Raw genomic sequence first — 22,148 nt, forward strand, 5'->3', positions numbered from 1 at the left:
ATAACGGAGCAACAAGCAAGGAACATATTTTACCAGCTGTGTTTTGAACGCACAGGGCAATACAAGTATCAGGGAGGTCTGAGAAGAAGAGACTGCATTGGTCAAGATAGGGATGAAAAGGATCTGGGCAAGTTTAGCTGGGTGTACAGAGAAAAGGCTTGATCTTAGAGATGTTATAAAGGAAGAAGCTGCAAGATTTGGACCCCCACCTAAAGGTGTAAGACAAGAAAGGGAAAAATCCTGTTTATACATTCGAACACATCTTCTGAATATTCCACCATTGAACACATTACTATATTAACAATATACTAAACTTATTGCTAAGTTTCATTTATATAATGCCAGGCTGCACAGTAAATTTTCCTCCGAATCTTGCTTGCAACTTTCAGTTGTACAGTTGGAAATAATTTAATTTTTGGGAACGTCGAAATAAAATACGTAAGCATGCAAACTTTCAGTCACTACTTTTAGAACACAAAAATCCTAGCCTTCATTGACTGGCAGCCAAACAAATTCTCTGGTAATTGTGAAGAAAGCTTAATATGCTAGGCAATTCAGGAGAACAGTACATGTAAAATGTAAGGAGAGACATACTCAAGGGGATTAGAACAGGAGCTGCAAGCAACTTCTCAGAGTTAGTCTTGGTCCTTCTCACTTACAAGCTTTGGCCAACAATTAACCTGTCACAGTTTTGATTAAAAGAGACAGGGAAATTGAGATAATACTTATACTGCTCACAAGTAGATTTCAGATCTATAAAGCACTGAGTAAATCAAGTGCAACATAATTATTACTTATCATTAATTACCTTGTAATATTTTGTTCCAGATTCATTTTGAAATAGCGTGAGGCATTTGCTGTCCAGTCGCCAATAATGTCTTTTTCTCTACAAAATGCACAGTACAATAACATAAGAAATAAATCACTAGTATGGCTTTTGTTAACCAATTATTTAAATGAGAAAGGCTTTAAATGACTAAGATAATCAACTAACATTAATCTACAGTTGCATCTTAGGCTAGATACATGAAAATATACACTTTGGGAATAAAGATTTTTTTAAACTCAGGAAGAGGCTCATAAAAATTATTTCCACAAACCAGAAAAAAAAAAAAAATCACTTACCTTACAGTAATAGCAAGTAGTGACAAGAACAGTTATCTTGCACAGGAAAAACACTTACCTACACAGGTTTCACTCCAGATGCATGTGCTCACAAAACCTGAATTATTTTAATTTATTAACAATTGTGGGAGTCATGCTTTCTCCCGCTGTGCCCTCACACCAACATTGCAAGACTTCAAGGACTGAGGAAGCCTAACAAGTCCTTAATTCTTTTGTCAACACAGAATTCTAGAAGGTCAAAAGCACACAGTGGCAAGACAGACAGATTACAAGATTCAAGTGGACAAAATATCTTGGGGGAAAAAAAGAAAATAAAAATCAAGGCAGCCTGAATAGCCATTTTCTGGAAGTCTCCACCAATTAAATATCATCTCCACCAAAAAGTAATATGAATAAGCTGTTGCACATAACTGTCTTGTAATTTTAAGCAGAGGAACATTCCTCAAAACAAAGAAGCTTTTAGAAAGCTAATATGGCTGTATAAATCTAACTTACTTTGCTTGGAACATACTCGTATAGTTAGAAAACCATTTTCATTTTTCTGTGACAAAAAATCCAAAGACCCTTAACTCTGGCCTTAACTAGAATGACACTAGTTTGAAACATAATACAGCAGAGCTTAAATGACTTCAATCATGGGGAAGCTAAGACTACCTGTAGGAGTTAGATAAAGAAACATAGGACATGAATGGATTTAACTAAATGGAATTCCCAGCCAGCACTGAATGGAAACTGCTTGAAAGTATAAGGGTCAACCTGTCTTTTGGATATATATGCTCTTTATTAAATCATGAATCAGGAAAGACTTCTGAGGAGGGCAATTAAGGAACAGGTTGGTAACTCACTCAGGGATCCAAAATCTGCCCATACCGTATTCTGAGAAAGGACAGTCTCAGAGTAAGGAAAAGAATACAGACAATAATACAGAAACTTCTCATTATAAAGGGTGAAATATCTTGTTATCCAGGGTCAGCAAGAAGTATACAGATATTGCAGTTAAAAGGAACCTCTTTGGAACTGATAGAAAGTGCAAGTTGTTTCAGGAAGTGGAAATAGTCTGACATTGCTGAGAGCAGGGTGGTCAAGGGAAACAGCCAATGATCTCCTCCCATTAGGAGATCTTGCTTGGCTGAAGGTATTTTGCTTTGGGGCAGCATATTCCACTTTATTTGAATGGCCTTTTTCGGTAGATACCATCTAGGTAGCAGCCAGACTGACAGATGGGGTGGGTGGGGGGAAATCAAACTAAGCTAAGGTGTACAATCTGACCACTGTTCTATGAGGATGTACAAAAAAGGTCCATGGAAAGATGTACACGCTGTACCGAAAGATTAAATTGCAGCCAAGTACCAGGTCTGCCCTAAACACTGCGAGAACTACTCATCTTCATCTACTACCTGGCCTTAGTTTTTCCATAGCCAGCTGATGATAATCGTGTCTGTTAAGTAGCCTTGGCTGGAATCTCATCTAAACTATGCTAAATACTTATTTTGGTTTGTGATAAATACATCTAGATATTAGAAAACTGTACTTTAAACAAATATTTTGTAAGGCAGTTTCTGACAGACCACTTACAGTGGTCTGTTTAGTTGACAATCACAAAAAACAAAAATACTACAGTAACCTGAGCTGACTCATATCACCCCTCAGCTTGACTTCAACAGAACTTAAATAACTTTGCTTCTCTAAATTCCTGAAGTGCCCTTCAATCAGACTCCTGCATAGAGACAAAGAATGCAAAAGTATTTATGCTGCCTTTCATGGACAGTCTCAACATGACTCATTGTGCTTCAAGAGATCTGGGAACTTCTTGACTTCATCCTTTTCATTCATCCACCAGAAGACAAGAGGATTCACTCCCTCCCATCAAACAACTCTAAGGAACCTAGTTATTCTTCCTTATCTTCCTCCTCAATACACAAAACCAAGGAGCTTGCCTAAGAAGGTTCAATTAAGAGATCATTATTGGTAGCACTGGAAACAAACAACATAGTCTTTCTGGAGGATGCTTGAATACCCAAGGACATACATTCAAGCCACAACTCTCTGTTCCACTGATGTCAAGATGAATAGTGTGTTTGGTGGGTGGGGGGAGGGGGATGGTGTTCAATAATGCCTGCTTTTAGATAGAGTGAATTGGTAGAGGAATGAAGGGCTCCCCACATCTACACATAAATATTTACAAACACCTAGATCATTAGAATAATAGTGTCAACCATTTCAATACTCATAATTTTATAATTGTTTCCACCTTTTCATGTAGTTGAATAAAAACACTGATACAAATATTTAGTTCAACTGCTAAACAGAAAGATGACATAAGCAAATTATTCCAAGTTATCATCTCAGAAAAGCTGCAATCTTAAACATGCAATTCATTTGAGACAATTTAGAGATGCTTTTCCTTCTTAAAAAGGAGAAGGAACAGTACTGTTGAATCACCACATGAAGAATTTTGAATAAACTACAGTTTCTCCTTTGCACCAGATTTCTTTATAATGAACATCATGGTTAAGTTCTTTCAAATGATACTGTAAATCAGAATATCTAAATAAGAGAAATAAAATACACTGGTTTAGAAAAATAATATAACTTAATGTACGAAGAAACTAAAGTTACTCACCAGATTGTCTCTACTAGTATAGTGGACCATCCATCCTTCCTTCACCATTGTACTGCTCTTCCTCTTTGTGTGCTTGATCGACTGTACAACTCTCATGAGAGGAATATTATTGCTTGTTGAAGGACTAAAAAAAGATAGAACAACTAATATTTAACAAGTTAAAATACAACAGTACTGCAATTACACTGGTACTACACATTCAGCCCATAATTTTCAGGAACAGGCACTTTTTCTTCCCATACAAATTACTTCATTGATAGATGAAATTAATAAGGTATCTGAGCTTCCCCTACCTCTCCTCGTGCAAGTACTGTAGCACTTAAATTACTCTATGGAACACAGAAGAAACACACTGGAATGAGGACACCTACAGAAATCGTCCTCTCTCAAAACAATTGGCTGAGACTGCTGGTCTTAATCCAGCATAAAAATATAATTTACATCAGCACTGCTATTATTTTCTCTTGTCTAAGTTGACTATACTACTTCTTCATATTGTTATTACACTAATAAAGGGCCCTATCTAAGCATACTTTCAATTTATGAAAATATCAACAGGGGTGTGTTAACTCAAATCACAGCTGCACTAGGAAATTTTATCAATGCTCAGGGATATTAAATGTCCTGCAGACAAAGAATTTGACAGTCTATAACGTTCTGACAGAGTCATTAAACATACAGGTTTTCATACTGTTGAAGATGGAATGAACCACTAAGCTGCCCGCTTAACACCAGAGCTCCTACATGTGGCACTAACAGAAATGTTTGCAAACACATGAAATCACATGGCAGATTCAAAACTAAAAATGTAAGGATGCTTTAACACAGCACACAGTTACACTGTAGAATTGGCTGCCACAGGATGCCGTGCATGCCAAAAAAAACAAAACAAAACAAAAAAAAAACCCAACACCAAACCCACTTTAATTGCTTCAAATGCTATTAGAAATAAATGGAAAAATCCTACCTAGAGATGGAACACAAAAGAGATGCTACTTCCAACTCAGGAAGTCCTTGAGCTATAAATCACTGAAAGTTGAGAAGGTATCACTATATGCTCTTCCTCACATATTTGCTATTAAGGACTGAGCTAAAACGACCTTTGGTTTGACCCAATACAACTGCTCTTACATTATTAATAATGACTCACCTAAAATCAGGATGACACTATTCAGAGTAATACAGAAAGTAAAAAGACCAAACTTGATTAAAGGAACTATGTAACAGTTATCAGATAGAAGACTCCAGAAAAATCACATTCAAGTTATATGAATCAAACTTCTGCCTCAAATGTGTATAAACTGTGATGTGAACATTAAAATATCTTGAGTAATTCCTTTTAAATCAACACATGTATAACAGTAACTAAATTAGGCTAAAGTCACAAAGATCTTAGTCATGTCTTAGCCACGTCAAGTTAAGCCATAAATTTTACCACTAGCTTTATTTCTTTCATAACAGTCATAGCACAGCACTTTTTCCAATTAGAAGAGACCATAATATTTCAATTTATTTATGTTTCAGATTTTCTTGGGACAGGATAATTTTACAAAGCAGTTTCAAGTTAAAAAAAACACAAATGGAGAAACTACACTTTTAACCCAGTTTTACTGCTTATCAGAAATGTTTTACTCAAAGTTTTACTTCAAAATATTGAGGAAAGTACATCCAGAGCAAAGAAATCCACCTTATGATTTACCTGATGGTTTTGACAGCTTCCTCGTCTTTGTCTGCATCAAGGTCAGATGGATCCATAAAGAAGATTTTGTCCTCTGGAGGAGAGGGCTCTTCAGCATCATCTAGACCCCGACTACCATCACTGTTCATTTCACTGCTGTCAACTTCCATTGGCATATCCAAGTCCTGGCCTGGGCTAGCAGGTTCTGGAAACAACACAGGATTCAGATATATTTCAATTACACAATTAAAAAAAAAAAAAAAAAAACAAAAACCACAAACCACAAACCCAAAAACAAACCCCACACCAAAAAAAACCCCCAAAACTCCACAAAATTTCTTCCTCAGTTCACATTCATGCAAGTAAACATAAAAGTACAATCAGAATATAAACAATCTTCGTTTTTGATAAATGATGCAGAGCGTGCTAATGAACATTATCAATTTGTTTTTGCTAAATGCCAAGGCAATAAAGACCCAACCAAAACAAGAATCATACTGAAAGAAAAGCTTAAGGTCTAAACGTAAATCTCATTAAGTAATTCTGTTCCACAAGTAGTAAGTACAAAGTAACCTTTTGATGGCTAGAGATGACCCAGAGAATTATTCCTGTGCAAATGAAATTCTCCGTCAACAGAAACCCAACTCTGTTCTCGCTGCCCTTGTAGCCCATAATAGCAGAAGAGAGAAAGGGGCTGTGGTACCGCAGGAAGAGAAAAGCACAACAGATCTTATTCGCATCTGACTCTCTACTGGCAGAAGTTTAAAGTGTCCAAAAGCTGTACAACTTGCACTGTGGAAAACTAAGAATTAAGACATACAAATACCTTCATCTGTAGCCTTTTTTTTTTCTTTTTTTGGGCTGAGGAGAGTTCAATTTAAGGATGGGAGAAAGAACAGCAAAAATAAACAACTCCTTACGTCCACAGAAGAATTGTCTGAAACTGCAGTTCCCAAACTACGTCGTCTAGCACCTTAGCATCACAAGGGTGGTGAAAGCAGGTTGCAGCAACATGTTGCACATTATTGTTCACTGCCATCAGTCTCAAGACCCAGGCAAGAGCCTTAGAGCTGGAGAAGGCAGGCATGAACAGATGGGATACGTTATGCAATGGCAATGGACCCACTGGCTAAGAGGGCTGCTGCTGAGGCCTCTGAATCAGGTTGTACAGTTTGGTGTGATCTGCTGCATGTCATCAGTTTTATTCCCCTCAAAAATATGCATGCTAAGGATCAAGATTTTGGACAACACAATCACAGAATGGTTGAAGTTAGAGGGGACCTCTGGAGGTCATCTGGTCCAACTACCCCTTGTCAGCCCATTTCTCCAGCCTGCCAAAGTCCCTCCGGATGGCAGCACAACCCTCCAGCGTATCAGCCAGTCCTCCCAGTCATTGGCAGACTTGCTGAGGGTACACATAATCCAAATCATTAATCAAGATGTCAAACAGGATTGGACCCAGTATTGGCCCCTGGGCTACACCACTAGTTACCAGCCTCCAACTAGACTTCATGCCACTGATCATCACCCTCTAGGCCCATCCATTCAACCAGCTTTTAATCCACCTCACTGTCTGCTCATCCATCCCGTATTTCGTCAGTTTAATACTGGTCTAAAACTTCTAAGAATAAGACTCTGAACTTTCTGCCACACACCATTCCTCACCTTCCCCTTTCAACTCTGTAAGGTCTACTCAGAAAATAGTCCTACTAAACTGAGGCTTGAAAAAAATCAGAGCAGGGTGTTTTGGTTTGTTTTGTTTTTTCCCTTTCTCTTTTACCTCACAAACTGCTGGGCTAGCTCTGGCCACTAAAAATCATGGATATGAGAAAGTCACAAAAAATGGTACTTGTCTTCAGTTATTAACATTTAAAAATATATATTTCATGGTGAACAATGAGCAGACCGATCACAACAGATGTTTAATTTTTGTACATTGAGAAGGCTTCTTGATTTTTTTATTTTCCTTGAGCAACCTCAAGCAAAGCATACTATATTTGCCAAGACTGATTAAGTAAAATGAAAGTCACCAGAGTGTAAGATTTACAGTGAATCTTTTTAATTGTCTGTGATCTCAGGTGAAAAAACTGGGAAGAGAAAACAAAAAGACATAAGATATTCAAAGATGAGGGAACCAAAAGCTAATGCATCTTGTTAAGCCTCCAAAGATCTGTCAGTATTTGAAAGCGTGTTTCTCATCTTACCTCCATTGAAAGTCACCTCTCCAAGACAGTCTCTAGGTACTTTAGATGCACAGCGTTTGTGACAGTTGAATCTGCAGTCTAAAATAAAAGATAAATAAGCCCATGATACCAGAATCTTACTCCTACTCAGACGCTAACATTCTATCATTCAGTACTTCCATCACAAGCTTCAGTTCAGATGCACACATTTGCATGTAACTGAAGACAGCACCAATGAGGTCACCTCCAGAAGGAAATTAACAATCTTGTCCTGATGTCACGTGTTGATTTGTCCCACCACTATTTATTATGTCAGCACTTCCTCCTTCCAGGACAAAAGAGTTTTCTAGTTCTCTGTCTTTCTCTGTAGTTATTTTTTCCATTATGATGTAATTTTTCCCACCCTCTCATCTGTTCCACACCCTTTTTTCCATTGCTATATGATTTAAATGTCTCAGCTCTATCATTTTGCCCCACCTGCTGCCTAAGACTTGCAGCCATCAAAGCCTCTAGCATCACACACCTATATCACAGAGCAAATATACTCTGCAGTAAATCGCAAAGTCCAGTTCCCCTATCATTCAGATTACAGATTTGGCTGAACACTGAAGCTCCACTTCTGCCTGCTGACATAGGGCAGACAGAATAATGTTATGTCCAGATCTGGCCTGACGTGCAGATGAAATCTAACCTGGATGTGTGCCATTTCTGCATCTGAGGTATCAGATGCAGCCTACTGAGCAAATTCCAGCATACAACATCAGCGGTATTAACAGGAAATTCCTTTATTAGCGCCACTGCTGTAATTTTCAACTCTGTATCAACATAATGAATTTCAAAACTCCCTACTGCCCCCACAACTGTTTTCAAACTGATAATTTAGCCCCTTTCTGCTACCCAAAGAAAGCTCATTGTGCTCTCCTTTTAGGCCCAGACAAGAGAAAAATCATTATCTCCCCATTTTTAGTAGCAGAGAAGCCAAACCCTGGAGCAAAATACAATGCTGTTCAGCTTCTAAGTGCCTACAAGGAAGCATCCTAGGACACCAATGAACTGTCCTTTCTATAGCAGTGTTTTCAGTCCATATTACAGAATATGGTTACTTTGCTAGTTTGAATGGGGCTGGAAGAAACAGAGACTTTTCAAATCCTACCAGGGAACTACAAAGACTAAGAGCAAGTCAATCCTAATAAATTAAACTATATCCAGAAACATTCTTGGGTACTGCAATGCAACTCTCTAGTCTAGTAAACAGTTAGAAACGTCCCCTAGCATGTTTTTGCCCACAGCATTAGCACAGTCCCAAACAGTTCCCAGGTCTAGTTCATAAATCAGAGCATCCCATGAAACTGTTCCCAACAGGCAGTCTGCATACAGCCACCCAAGCTGGGATGCTAAGAAAACTTCTTCATGAGCACTGGTCATTTTGTCCCAGTTGACCTTAGTGTCCAGGAATGTTCCAGAGCACATTTAATTTATTACCACAAATATAGCCTTAGCATCCCAAAGATCATCCTCAGAGTCCAAGTAGAAGCCTGGATGAATTCAAGAAATCCAGGGCTCTTACGGGTACTCAGGAACATGGGACTGCTGAAAGACCCCAAGCTTTAGGAATGTGCACAAGGAAGGCGGTGGGAAACCTTAAGAATCTGTAGGAAAAAGCAGTATGAAAATATTTTGATTGTTTGGTATCAATTCCTGATACATTAAAAATACGTATAGGATCATACTGCACAGATGGAGGCCTATTCATATACTTATTTCTGTCCTGTGCATATACATAACATTTCTCTAGGCTTGTTTTCCATACATAAATGCTATTTTTATCCAGTGTCATTCACTTTCCTGAAACTGATGTGGTAGCCCCATTTGTTCAGCTGGATATACAGTCAAAACCGTATATGGTCAGTAGCATCTATATGTTAAAACTGCAAAGCATCTTTTTCAGGCTTCATTATTTATGTATTACATGTATCCAAGAGACACACTGACTGAAAAAAAGAAAAAGATCAAAAACAGTTCAGGATGCAGACTTCACACAGACTACAAAGACTGCAAATTAAAAAAAAAACAGAAACGGAAGATAAAACTTCTTCCTTACTTACATGAGACAGCAGTATTTTTAGTCAAAAGAAATAACACAGCTATAAGCTTACAATTTTTGCTCTCTTCTACGAAAGGTAACTGAAAATGTATTAAGTGATCTCTTTCAAAATGTTGACCTTTGGTACTCATGTTTGACAAACTCACATGAGAGCAATGGAAAGTCTTTTCTATATTAATATTTAGAATTCATCACTAGTTTTCTTTCCTGCAACAAAGCTGACAGATCTGTGCTATCCAGCAATAAAGAGCCGGAAGAAGATCACAATGTCATAGTTATGCCCTAGGAACTGCATAAAAGGGTCTGAGAACTGAAGTCATGCACCTTAACATATGCTAAATAAAAAACAGCTGATGATAATAAAAATGCAGCTGAACTAAACTAGTTCAGGAAAGGCACCTACCTGTATAATTTTTTTCCAAAAGATAATAACCAGCATTCTGTACTAGAATAACATAATGAAAAGTTACAAATTCTTTAGTGATGAGTCTAGAAGACAGACATTGAACAAAGGGAAGTATTTCCCATTTTTATTAATTTGGAACTATCCTTGTAGAATTAAGGTGTTCCGATTCTACAAGTGATTAAATCTTATTTTTCAGAAAAATATACAATGCACAGTCCACTAAAATGAAAATGAGGGCTGCTGTAATCCTCTCAAAAATATGCAATTTTTCAAAAGTTAATACTGTCCCCTTTCGCAGTATACAACTTTCTGGCAATCTAAGTTGAAATCAGTTTTAAATACAAGACCTTTACTAAAACTTATCACTGCAGCAGAAAATTAAATGTTTACCTTTACACTGCATTCCTTGGCGAAAAAGGCCCTTGAGCAGCCGTTTGCAATACTGGCATATGGTGGGACGAGTGTAAGAGTGAACAGCAAAGGTGTGCGGAACCTTCACTCTGCAAAGCACCATCTTTTCCATCCAGATGGGACGGCCACTCCAGGAGGGAATCCTCTTACTAGGTTCCGGGCAGCAGCGCTGCAATAAAGAAGGTATACACCATTTGCATGAAAACAGTTCTACTTCAGGGGGCGGGGGTGGGGTGTGTGTGAAATTTCAGTGGAGCTGGGAAGGAGGTGTTGGCTCAGAAAATGACTGAATAAGACAGCAATCTGGCCAAGAAGCTTTAAGAGGACATTCTGATATCATAAAACAAAACCAAGAAAACCCCAGACAGAAAAATCCTTGCAGAGAGCAGCAAAGTATGTATGAATCTTTATTTCCACAGAAGCTAAAATGCTAAAAATTCACTTTTATGACCTTTTTTAAGGAACCTGGCAAGGTTCACAGACAGCATATACAGACCCCCATGTAGGGGACAAAATGGAAAATGCTGGAGGTAGGCAAACCAAAAATCAAATCACTACCTCAAGCTATCAGTTTTAAAAAGCAAAGTACAGCACTCCTGGATAGCTTACTAAGTTAGGCAAAAATACTTAGAAAATTAAAAAATCATTTTGGAAATTAACCCCACAAGAAATCTTTGAAATTAAGTTAAAACAAAAACTTTGGCAATTAAAACAAAAAAAGGCACTGGGTATCATACTGAACATTCACCCAGATAAATGTACAGTTACCCACATCTACAGAATAATGTAAAGGAACATGGCCCTGTACATCTGACCTAAAGCATTTTAAGACTGCTGAAAGATGAACTGCAAATATGATAATGTTTTATTGATCATCTAAGCCAAGTATTTGAAACTGGATAGCAAAGAAGAGGTGTCAAAGAGGTACTAAACACACATGTAGAAATCAAAGTTGAATTCCACCAGAAGAGAAATGCTTACAATTCCACATTCACTGAATAAATCTCGCCAATAGTTATAAACATCAGAATAAATATTTTTCATGACTCAAGACTAGGCTTTGTAGCCTCTAGCTAAAAAATTCCATTCTTGAACTAGAAAATCTATACAATTTATATTTTAAACTATGGTAAGAATGTAAGAGAATTGTTATACTGTAAAATAATAGAATTAGATAAGTAAGAAAGACTAAGCGTCAAAAGCACTGCTTTTATCCCATGGTGAAAGCAGCAATGGAACAAATGGATCTAATCACTGCCTGCCCTGCCTTAAGATCCCAATATAGTTGCAGTATAATTGATAGCCTCTCAGCAATCATCATAACCATTATAACAAAGAACTATTATGAATGCTTGTTTTACTGTAAGCCCTTCCTCCCCTACACCCTCCTTGATAGGCCTTGGGTTTTTTTTAGATTAACTCTGTGAAAAGCTTACCACCATATGAGGAACACTCTCTCCTCTCCCAGCATAAAAGCTTACAATTTGTACAGCTTTAGCTAAGTAACTATTCTATACTGATATCATAATTACAAAATGAATCTGTATTACAAAGAAGGCAAGGTTTTATCATTCCTGAAACCAAAGTTCTCAGAGTTCATATAACTGGGAGTGACAGGCTAATAACAAAACTATACATAAAAGTTATAATTTACTTCCCATTTCATTTCTCACAGTAGTAATAGTTATCAGTAAGTGTCACAGTCTAAGACTCACTAGATTTAAAAATGAACTAAAACCAATCATAATGGTTAAGCTCAACTCCCTCATACTCATTATGAGCCACTTGCAGCACTAGCTAGTATCCCAGAGGTTAAAGGATTTAAAACCAGAAATTGTTTCCCTTTTCACATTACATACTTCTTCAGAGGCAGAGGATGTGTATTCAGCTTGTGCTGGTCTTGGAACTGAAAGCCCTGCTCCTGGTAAAGAGACATTAGACAGACGCCTCTTTCTCACTCCACTGCAGTTATTTGGAATCTTGAAGGCACATCGCTTATGGTAGTTTAACCCACAACCTGAAAGAAATGGGTTTTTTTAGACAAAAACTCCCAACATTCCAAGTAACAAAACCAGTACTAATATTTTGATAAAGCAGTTAAAAAGATGATCAGGAAAATGGTAAAGGCAGAAATAGATTGTTCTGTTACATTCTCCTCTTTTAGTGTTCTTGATGTGATCCACAGACACAGCTTTTTTGGCATTACTTGCTATAATACTCATCTCTAGTAAGCCCAGCTCTAGAAACAAGGTCTGAGACTCCAAAGCAGCTGATCACCCTCCACGCTTTTCCCCCTACCAGGAGGCTTTCATCACTCCCTCACTTAGCAGCGCAAGAGCCAAGTTGAAGCCAGTGAGCAGGCAGCGTCAGTACCTGACAGCAGGCTGCAGACTGCTCCGCAGCCAGCTGGATGAAGGCCATAAGAAAAGGGATTCCCCTTCAGGAGTCTCTTCAAAGTATGTGCTCCTTGTGCAAAGAACACACACTTGTAAGCTAGCTATTTTTTTTTTTTTTAAGTGGGAAACAAGAACACTGAAGTTATTTGCCCAAGGTCACACACAGCTTGTGTTAAAGCTGGGATCAGAACTCAGGTTTCCTGATGCACACCACCTTCCAACTCTATGAAATACTACATTTATCACATGCTAACATATCAAACAAGATACAATTTCTTCTTCCTCAACTTATGTAGATACACACACACAAAAATACACTAAAAATCACCAACTTACCTTCACATTTTAATCCTTGTCGTACCAAACCCCAAAGCATCTCTCCGCAGTAGTCACAAAAAGTAGGAGCCTTGTAGGAATGCACATAAAGTGCATGAGGACGAATCTGGAAATCTTCAACTGTAGCCAAAGCTTTTAAAAAATTGCAGTAAGTTATGGTCCTTGCTACAGGATCAACAAGGATTTATGGAAAGAACATGTTGTTTTAAAAATGGCAGATTCAAAGAACACTAATGAGCTGTTTAGACATCAGCATTTTACTGTTTAGCATTTAAATATGCATTTAGATTACATAGTTTTCAGTAAGCTTTTTTACTGAGGAAAAAAAACGTTGGATTCTGTAGGCTAATGGCCACAACTAATCAACAGTATGAGTCACAACGTTGGAAACCTCAATAAGCTGAGAAGGCAAATACAACAAGCTTTCCTAAAATCAACTTAACAGTAAACATCTGAAAGAGCAACTTAATTTTCAAGCTGGTTTGCAACCTACAAAATTTTCAAATGAAGGACAGTTCTATAGGTTAGATTTTTGTCTTCTAAAGGATTTTTTCAGTAAAAGCTTATTAGATTGACCACTGCGTGTATTAAAACAACTGAGTTTCCATGGAACACTGGAAACTTCACTAGTAATGTTCTTTTTCTTAAACATGCACAGATATATTTAAATGAATTTTTTGGTCCTGTTTCTTTGGAATGTAAAAAAAACCCAAAAAGTATTTTACACCAACACTACCTTGCCCTGATGGCTACTTTTCTTTGACCAAATATGTACTAACACTTCATATTCAGATTCTCATGTCTCAGTTTTAAAACTCTACTGAAAGAGATTTACATGTCTTCAAAATGCCTCAGTTTCTGGTGGTCTGTCTGTTTATAAGGAAACTATTGGAGATTGTCAAGAAGAGACACACAAGACAAATTTTCCAAATATGCCATTCACCAGAAGCAATGAAAAGTTCAAACCAAGATGATCAACTACTGAACGTCCTAGACATGCCTAGAATAGTAGGTCCTGAAATGCAGCCAAGGAACTCAGCCTTATTACTCTGGAAATCATACTTTATTGATCCAATTTACAAATCTAATCCCATGACAGCCAAGAGATCTCTCTTTTTAGAACATAACCTCAGTTGTGCATTTAGCCCTCGAAGTCTAAAGAACTGCTCGATACTAGTCCAGCTTTTATTTGTAGTTTAACTACAGCTGGCTTTTGGTTGAATTCAACAGGATATTGATGAAACACATACAGTTCAAATCAGTCAGGGTTTGAGGGGTTTTTGTCCTCATTACTGAAGAGTACTACAGGTTAATAATCACCACTCTAAGAACTTTATCATTTAAAAGAAACTGTTTTCAAACACCACAATAACCCTTAAGACTCTGTCCTTATGGGTATGAATCAGCAACTACATTTCTATGAAGCCTTTTAGCAGTGTAAACCATCAATGATGAAAGCTACAGAAGAAAAAGACAGATGTAAGCAAAAGAAAGCCAAGAACAGGGTTAGAAGAGCAAGTCCTGAATCCTACCTGCATTTCAGCTTCAATAATTATAATAATAAACTTATATAATTATAAATTATCATTCAGATTTATTTATAATAATAAACCTGAAGAAGATTAAAACATGACAATGAAACTATAATAAAACTCAGCACTGAAGTATCAGTACCACATTCATTTTCTTGGAAACCTCTACCCAAAAACAGTGACGCAGTCTGAGACTTAAGTCAAAGAGCTCAAGGCAAGCATCACAATGTTCCATAAAGTTCTATTTTCTTTTAATCTACTGAATAAAGCACTGTTCCACTGCTACAATAATACCTACCAGAGAGTACAACCTCAACAAGATCTCCCTCATGTATCTCTTCTGCTGATGTAATCCGTTGTAAAATATTATCTGAGTTCAGGTCATGACGGAAGAGGAGAATTTTGTCATACATGCCAAAGAAACCACACTCTGGGAACTGCAATAGAAAGCAAACTCTAAATTAACACATGGTCTTTGATAATCTTACACATAGATGTTTTTAATAGCAGCTACAGAACTTGAGTGTTTTAAGTGTTCCATGGAAACAAAATTGATCTGCTTTATTTTTGAGGAACTGAAGCATTTTCTGAACTGAAATGTGACATAAAGGTTAAAAAAAAAACCCCAAACCACCAAAAAAACCTCAAATAAAACCCATCAATACCAACTTCTTTCCTGTGCCCCCCCACCAACAGTGACACTTTTTTTTTTTTCAAACCTAGAAAGAAAAAATGTTAGGGTTTTTGTTTCTTTGGGTTTTTAATCTCTCAGACCTCCATAATCAGTCTAGCACCTGAAAGCCAATGCAGCTCTTTCCAACTCAGATACCACCACTTGTAACCCTTATTTCACAGACATTCTGGTCAGGCAGGTATTCAGCTTGAGACACTCCTGCAGCACCTGCCACACTCTTCTTGAGGGTCAAGCCAAGAGAGGCTCCACGTCATTGTTCTACAACAGCTTAGATACACAGATGCAAGAAAAGGAAAACTTGATTCCTGCCAAGGACAGAAGATAATATTGCAAATCCATATAGGGAATAGATACACTAAGTAACATGCCATTTTTCCATGACACTTCACTGAAAATAGCTTTCTTATTCTGTGTTTTCCCCACTCTTCAACATATTGTCAAGTGTGAGTAAAACAAAATTAAAAGCTTAAAAGTAAACAGACAGTTCACAGAGAAGAGCACGAATAGACCCTGGAGAGGAATGAGTACCAATCAACCAGCTCCTTTGGCCTTTTTGTTTAAATTGGGACTGAAACTCAAGGTGTGAACACACACACAGAAGCGCTTCACAGAAGAAAACAGGAAGAATGGGGGAAAAAATTATGGAAAAGCACACAACAAACTTTCAATTAATTAGGTAACAGACTACAGTTTGGTAATTTAGATCTTGCACGGTCAATAAGTAACAGGGTCTAAACTGCATGAAGCTTGTGGTATATTAACTGTCCTTAACTAAAGTAGTCAAAGACTTGTTTCTACCAAGTCAGAGACATAATGAAGGTATCCGTCACACCCATTGTTTTCACACTCCCTTCCCATTCAGAGAGAAAATAACTTCCTGTTTCCGGTAGCAATTTTATCCAAAATATTAAGTTGGCCTTCCCTCTTTTGGTGTGCACACCCTACACATTTATATTACACATAATACTGAAGAATCCCTGTGCTCTGGAAAGCATATTATCTACTTGGACAGTCACAAAGAGAGGCAGAATTTGTGCCATTTAACCCAGCAAAAGCAAAAGATGGACCTGACAAAATTATATGGACACCAATAGGTATTTAATCCACAGTACCAAGAAACTGATTTACTGGGCTGAAGCCAAACAAGCAGGCTGCTTCCTCTGTCTCCCAAGTCACTCTTAAGTTCCCTACATAAATTTGATACTCTCTTGTACTCTGTACAGTAGCTATGACAGTACAGATATGACAGTAGCATTATATTCCCTTAAAATAGATGCTTTTTAAACCTTTAAACAATAAAATGCTATTGCTTAAAATCCTTTAGGTCATCTGGAATTACCTGTAAGAACTCCTCTCTTACCGTACTATATTTCAGTATACTCATCTGCTGATTCATCTTGATAAATAGCAAATATCCATGAATATTCTGAAAATTACATTTTTCCAATCTCCCCAAGATTATTTGTATTAGGAAAGCAAATAAAAAGCTTGAGAATCAGCTGTGCTGCCCAAATACGTGTCTCAGTATCTCTGCAAGTATGCACAGGCCTTGACTTCATATTCAGAGCATGCATAGATACAGCACACTAGTAATTCTTCCAAGGGAACTGACAGTTCTTCATACCTGAAACAGTGTATAAACCTGCTTTAAGCTCTACCTCAAAATTCCACTGTGCCTCAATTAACAAGAAAACAAGTTATATCTACATTTTTGGTAAGTGCTGTGAGGTTTTATTCCTTGATAGTATATACACTGTTTAGCCAGGTATCACATCTTAATGCTAGTATCAAGAAGAGAAAGCTACCACATCAATGCTATAATCAATTGTATCCTCAAGACAACTTCTATTTATAGCATATCAATTGCATAATGCTGCTGAAAAACTTAATTCCAACAAAAAGGAGAGAAAAATCAATGTGAATATGGTATGTATCTGCCTGCAGATAACCATGACACTTTTATTAATGCTGATATTAATTTCAGCTGCCAGGAGGGACAACTGATGATTCAGAAAATCAGTGTGAACTACCGCCTCTTTGTATTAAATTCACAGAACCACCTACAAACCACAGATTTTAAGGAACCTCTAAGATATTTCACAGGCTTAAGTCTCCTTCTTTCGATAAAGATACGTCTTTGTTTCTCTTTTTTTCATTCATTGAGACCATAAACCCATCCTACAGCTGCCAGAACATCCCTACACATAATCCCCCACCCCAGTAACCAGGTCACACAAGAAGGACTTATTTTAAATGCTATGACCATATGTGTCCTGCATGTGACACCGTTTATCCATTCTCATGTACAAATCTTGGAGTTATTAAAATGTTTTAAACATACCACATTAATTTTGGTGACTACAAAGCATTAGCTGACACAATAAACAAAAGTTACAGACAAATACTCAAATCCTCTTTGTGACAGCAAGTGTAATCATTAAAAATGTGAGACATTACATTCCTTAGAAAGCAGCATCAACATTAATTCCAAAGGTTGTAAACAACAGTATAATGCCTATAATTACGATCTGGTTTTCAAATAAATTCTAGACTTAAAGGCTAAATTAATTTCTATGGAATAAAAGTATTGAAAAAAAGGCAAAAACATCTATTATAAATTGTTAGAACTGTTGGCATCAACATCCTCATTTGGTTCTACATAAATTGACCTTTTAAGCCGTACATCGTGTATGCTTATGATAATGTAGTTACATGTTTTACAGTCCTCTTCTCTCCAAACAAGTATACATACATATGGATGAAGTGACTGTGAAAGGTTGTCTGGTTTTGTAACTGTAATATTTAACCTCATAAAAGATAATTCCTCTGTTTACAAGCTTCAGCTTGATCAGTAGCTTCTAGACTAAGATGCAGAATCACAAGCCCAGGCCTAACAAGACTTACCATAATCTACGCTAGTATTTATTGCAAGAAGTCTATCACTAAACACAGACTCTGTATACAGTTTCCATAGATATATGTGACAGACTTCACCCAGGACACATTCTTCTATGCATTGTACATGCATAATCTCCATTTCTGAAACAATCATTCCAAAAACTAAAAGTGTTAGAATAGAGATAACCTGTTCATTGGTACTACAGAGCTGCAGTTGCTACAAGATTTTCCTGAATCCACAACAGGGACATGCGTAGCTGAGGAGCCTTCCAACAGCTCCCTTACCTATCCTGCCTGTTAGGTTAGGTGCTTGGCTGCATGTCCACAAAGGAGCGCAGAGGAACAACGCAGGTGGGGCAGCCCATATAACACCCTGCCCGGCTCAATCACAGGAGCCATCGGCCCACCAAAGGCCTATCTCCACATGCCAGAGGAGTACAGAGACACAAGGGCAGACAGGGAACCCAAATTAAGGACACCAAGGAAAGGATAACCCTGTCCAGGCCCCTCCCAGGGCAGTCACAGGAGAGCCGCAGCCCATTTCCAGCCATACAACCCATCAAGATAAATCAACACTACAGCACCTTTTGAACTGAGAGGGGTTTCTGCCCAATGGTACGTGACACACTTTAAGATGCCAGGGAATTATGATTGTACAAGACTTATTATGGGATTCTTATGGAAGGAACCAAAGGCAAGGAAAGAGGTGATTCAGGGAGGAACAAACATGGGGAAAAAATAGATGGATAAGTTGATAAAAAAGGCTGGTCATCTGTAAACAGGGGCTGGTCAGAACAATTCTCTGGCCATGCCCTGTGCCTGATCAGCACTGTCTGTCCTATCTTTTCATTAAATTCCATTTCTAACTGTTTTTTCTGGATGATGGGTTCCCATTCTGTATGGGGAGTCTGAGTGCCAGCAACTTGTGCCAGACCACAGGTCAGAGCACCCACGTGTCTGTGATGCCAGCGACTGGAGAGACCAGAGTGAGTGAAATCAAGAGCTTCAATACCCAGGTGCCGGCAGCTGGAAAGACCTATCCAACAGTTGCTACTGGGCAGAAAGTGCCTGAGCCCAGCTGCTGGAGACATCCACATTTTGTTGTTGTTTTTTTGGTTTGGTTTTGTTTGTTTGTTTTTTTTTATTTTGTGTGTGTGTTCCCACTAACAAACTTTCATCCTGAACCACCAAAGAAGGGTACAGTATGAGACCATTGGTGCTGGTTGTGTTCATGTGAGCGCTCTGTGTGTCTGCCTGTATTGATCTGCATGTATACGCGTATGTGTTGTACACCTGTATCCAAGTGCCTGTGCCTACTGGGAATACGTGGTCAGTCTTGCTACTCGTTGGACCTGGGATATGGAGCCTGCAGCAGCCTCGCCTCTCCGATCCAGTCATACCTAGCAAAACTTTTCAAGTTTGATGAACAAGTCCTGCCCTTTCCTTGCACGCACACAAGCCCCCCCCCATCCCCCCCCCCCCCGAGATTCCTCTGTTATAAAAGAACAGACCCTAACACAAACATGCCTCTCCGACCGCTCCTCTCCACACACTTCAGCTCGGATTACTCTCCTCTGCCCCCACTACAGTCCTGTGCGCCCAAGCAATGGAAGTGCTGGCTGGCTGCCCTCTGCATGGCCGGCCCTGATGAGCTGCAGGTGGCCCGTCAGAGCCCGTGTCTAAGGCACTTGGCCAGGCTTCCATGGGGGGAGCTCTGCAAGCAGCTTGACTCCTTACAGACGTGCAGCGCCCTGCTCTCTTCCACTCCCTAGTACATTTGGGAATACAGCATTCCTTGCTAGCACCTTAGCCAGAAGGCTATGTGCAGACTGCTGGCCAAGAATAACCTCATCGATTAACAAGGGTTTTATTTCAAGTGGTATCTTTTAACAGAATTTTTACGCAAAGCTTAAACTATGTTCAAGTTGTACACTACCAAATTTTCCTCTCTTGTACTGCAGCAAAATACAGCTTTTATAGCCTTCCTTATGCTCAGTTACATGAAGCTGTTAAGGAAGAACACTATGCAGTTCCTTTGAAGTGTTAAGAGCTCATAAAGTAAACTTGAAAACAAAACTCAAAGCAGAATTTTTTAAAGCCTGTTTTATCTTAGGGGATTATACAGCTATTACTTTCCTGCATAAAAGCCCAAAGTATCTGCACAGCGACTCAGAACATATAAACTACTAATCCCAGTACTACTATGTTTCCTAAAAGTAAAAAGTAGACTGTTCCCAGTGTTAACAGTTCCAAAAGAGCATCTAACTACAGGAAATCACTTGCGGGAAGTCTACATATGTGATAGACTGCCAAAATTAATCTCTGGTACACCAATATCATCAACTTATATAAAGAATGTATGCAACCCTTTGTACTTGGGTGGTACTAGCACAAGTAACACTACTAGTGCATTATTGCAGTTACACCAAGAAAAACAATTGGTGTTATCTAAAATGCTTATACTGTAAGTATTACAGTATGTCTAGTTTTAATTGATAGTGCATTACACTGTTCTTTTTGTCCAGAAGAACTCAATATACAGCGGCCAGTATTGCTGGAGCAAAACACAACTGAGGCTTCTTTCTATCTTGGCAGTAACTGAAAAATCCCTCTACTTCAAGTTCCAGGACTTACTTTACAAAGTTCTGGACCAGTCGCCAAAAATTCACACTAGGGAAAAGTGTAGGCGGATATTGTTTCAAGGTCCAATATCTCATGACCCATCATAACTCAAAACAAATGCTTCAAACCACTGAAAGTTAATTCCAAAGTCTAATGGTGCAAAACACCCATTACCTTGGAAAGTGTCTTCATTCATTGAAATCACTCCAATCTCTTATCCTGCATCCCTACCCAGCTATTCACTCCCACTCTTTAGAATCATGTGCCAGATCACATTATCACACAGACAATTAGCTTTCAAACATGTTGCACAAGATCTTTCCCTCACCAGATGCCTCAGTACGGACATACCTGGACTACTGCTTGGCTAGGTTTTCCAGCATACAAACCTATTACCGTGCTGGAAATGCTAATCTGCCCCGCATATACCACCTCCATGCCAGTACTGCCCAGCTCCCATCTTCTCACAGGCATGTTTGCTTCTCATGCCTCAAGCCTCTATTACTCTGCTGCCTTATTTAGCTCATACGAAGATGGCAGACAAGTCAAGAAGGCAGACCAACGGGGGGGGAAGATTTGAGCACAGCCAATGAATACAAAACATGATTTGCATTAATTTTAGAGACATTCAAAAATAAGCACCATGAACTATTACAAGCTTAACCTGGAGAAAAACCCAGAAGGATGGATGCAGTACTGTTACCTATTAGTTATACTAATGTTACTGCAAGAGTTGTAGAGACCCTTTTGTAATATGGATGGATTGTAATATGATTCTTTTACTTCTCAATATTTTATTACTAAAACATCCGTTAACACTTGAGAGATAGTAATAAGCTTCAAGTCAACACCTCTGCCACAATTTGGTTAGCTAGATCTCCATTACCGTAACAGTGTCCAAACCTTTGGAAGACAGATCATATTCATTCCACACGTTTTGGTCTTTTCACAACATGACAATTCGAAGTGTTTTAAAATAAAACACTTTTTTCTGCCTTCAGCAGCCCTCACTGAAGAGCTAGCTATCCAAACTACATTAACTCAGCCCCATCAAAACTCGAGTTCTTAGGTATACAAATAATACAGATATACACTTAATTGTCACTTGGTTAGAAAATTCTACAGGTACATTTCTGTGTT

The 22,148-nt window shown here is 38.3% G+C and overlaps 1 protein-coding gene across 2 annotated transcripts in view; it reads right to left on the reverse strand.

Moving 5' to 3' along the window:
- The window catches only part of LOC104034083 (serine/threonine-protein kinase D3), a 30,356-nt gene extending 15,128 nt beyond the window's left edge, over positions 1-15,228 (reverse strand). The window contains exons 1-9 of one of the 2 annotated variants that reach the window (XM_075707013.1): positions 15,093-15,228; positions 13,263-13,394; positions 12,386-12,547; positions 12,292-12,323; positions 10,510-10,699; positions 7,631-7,708; positions 5,448-5,631; positions 3,749-3,872; positions 809-886 (exon numbers count right to left, since the gene is read on the reverse strand). In XM_075707013.1, the coding sequence (XP_075563128.1) occupies positions 809-886; positions 3,749-3,872; positions 5,448-5,631; positions 7,631-7,708; positions 10,510-10,699; positions 12,292-12,323; positions 12,386-12,547; positions 13,263-13,394; positions 15,093-15,207 (1,095 nt within the window). In that variant the 5' untranslated portion in view covers positions 15,208-15,228. The remainder of the gene's footprint in view (positions 1-808; positions 887-3,748; positions 3,873-5,447; positions 5,632-7,630; positions 7,709-10,509; positions 10,700-12,291; positions 12,324-12,385; positions 12,548-13,262; positions 13,395-15,092) is intronic. The other variant, XM_075707012.1, reaches the window with a different exon arrangement.
- Between the last annotated feature and the right edge of the window lie 6,920 nt (positions 15,229-22,148).

The sequence above is a fragment of the Pelecanus crispus genome, chromosome 3 (genome assembly GCF_030463565.1).
Source record: "Pelecanus crispus isolate bPelCri1 chromosome 3, bPelCri1.pri, whole genome shotgun sequence".
Lineage (NCBI taxonomy): Eukaryota > Metazoa > Chordata > Aves > Pelecaniformes > Pelecanidae > Pelecanus > Pelecanus crispus.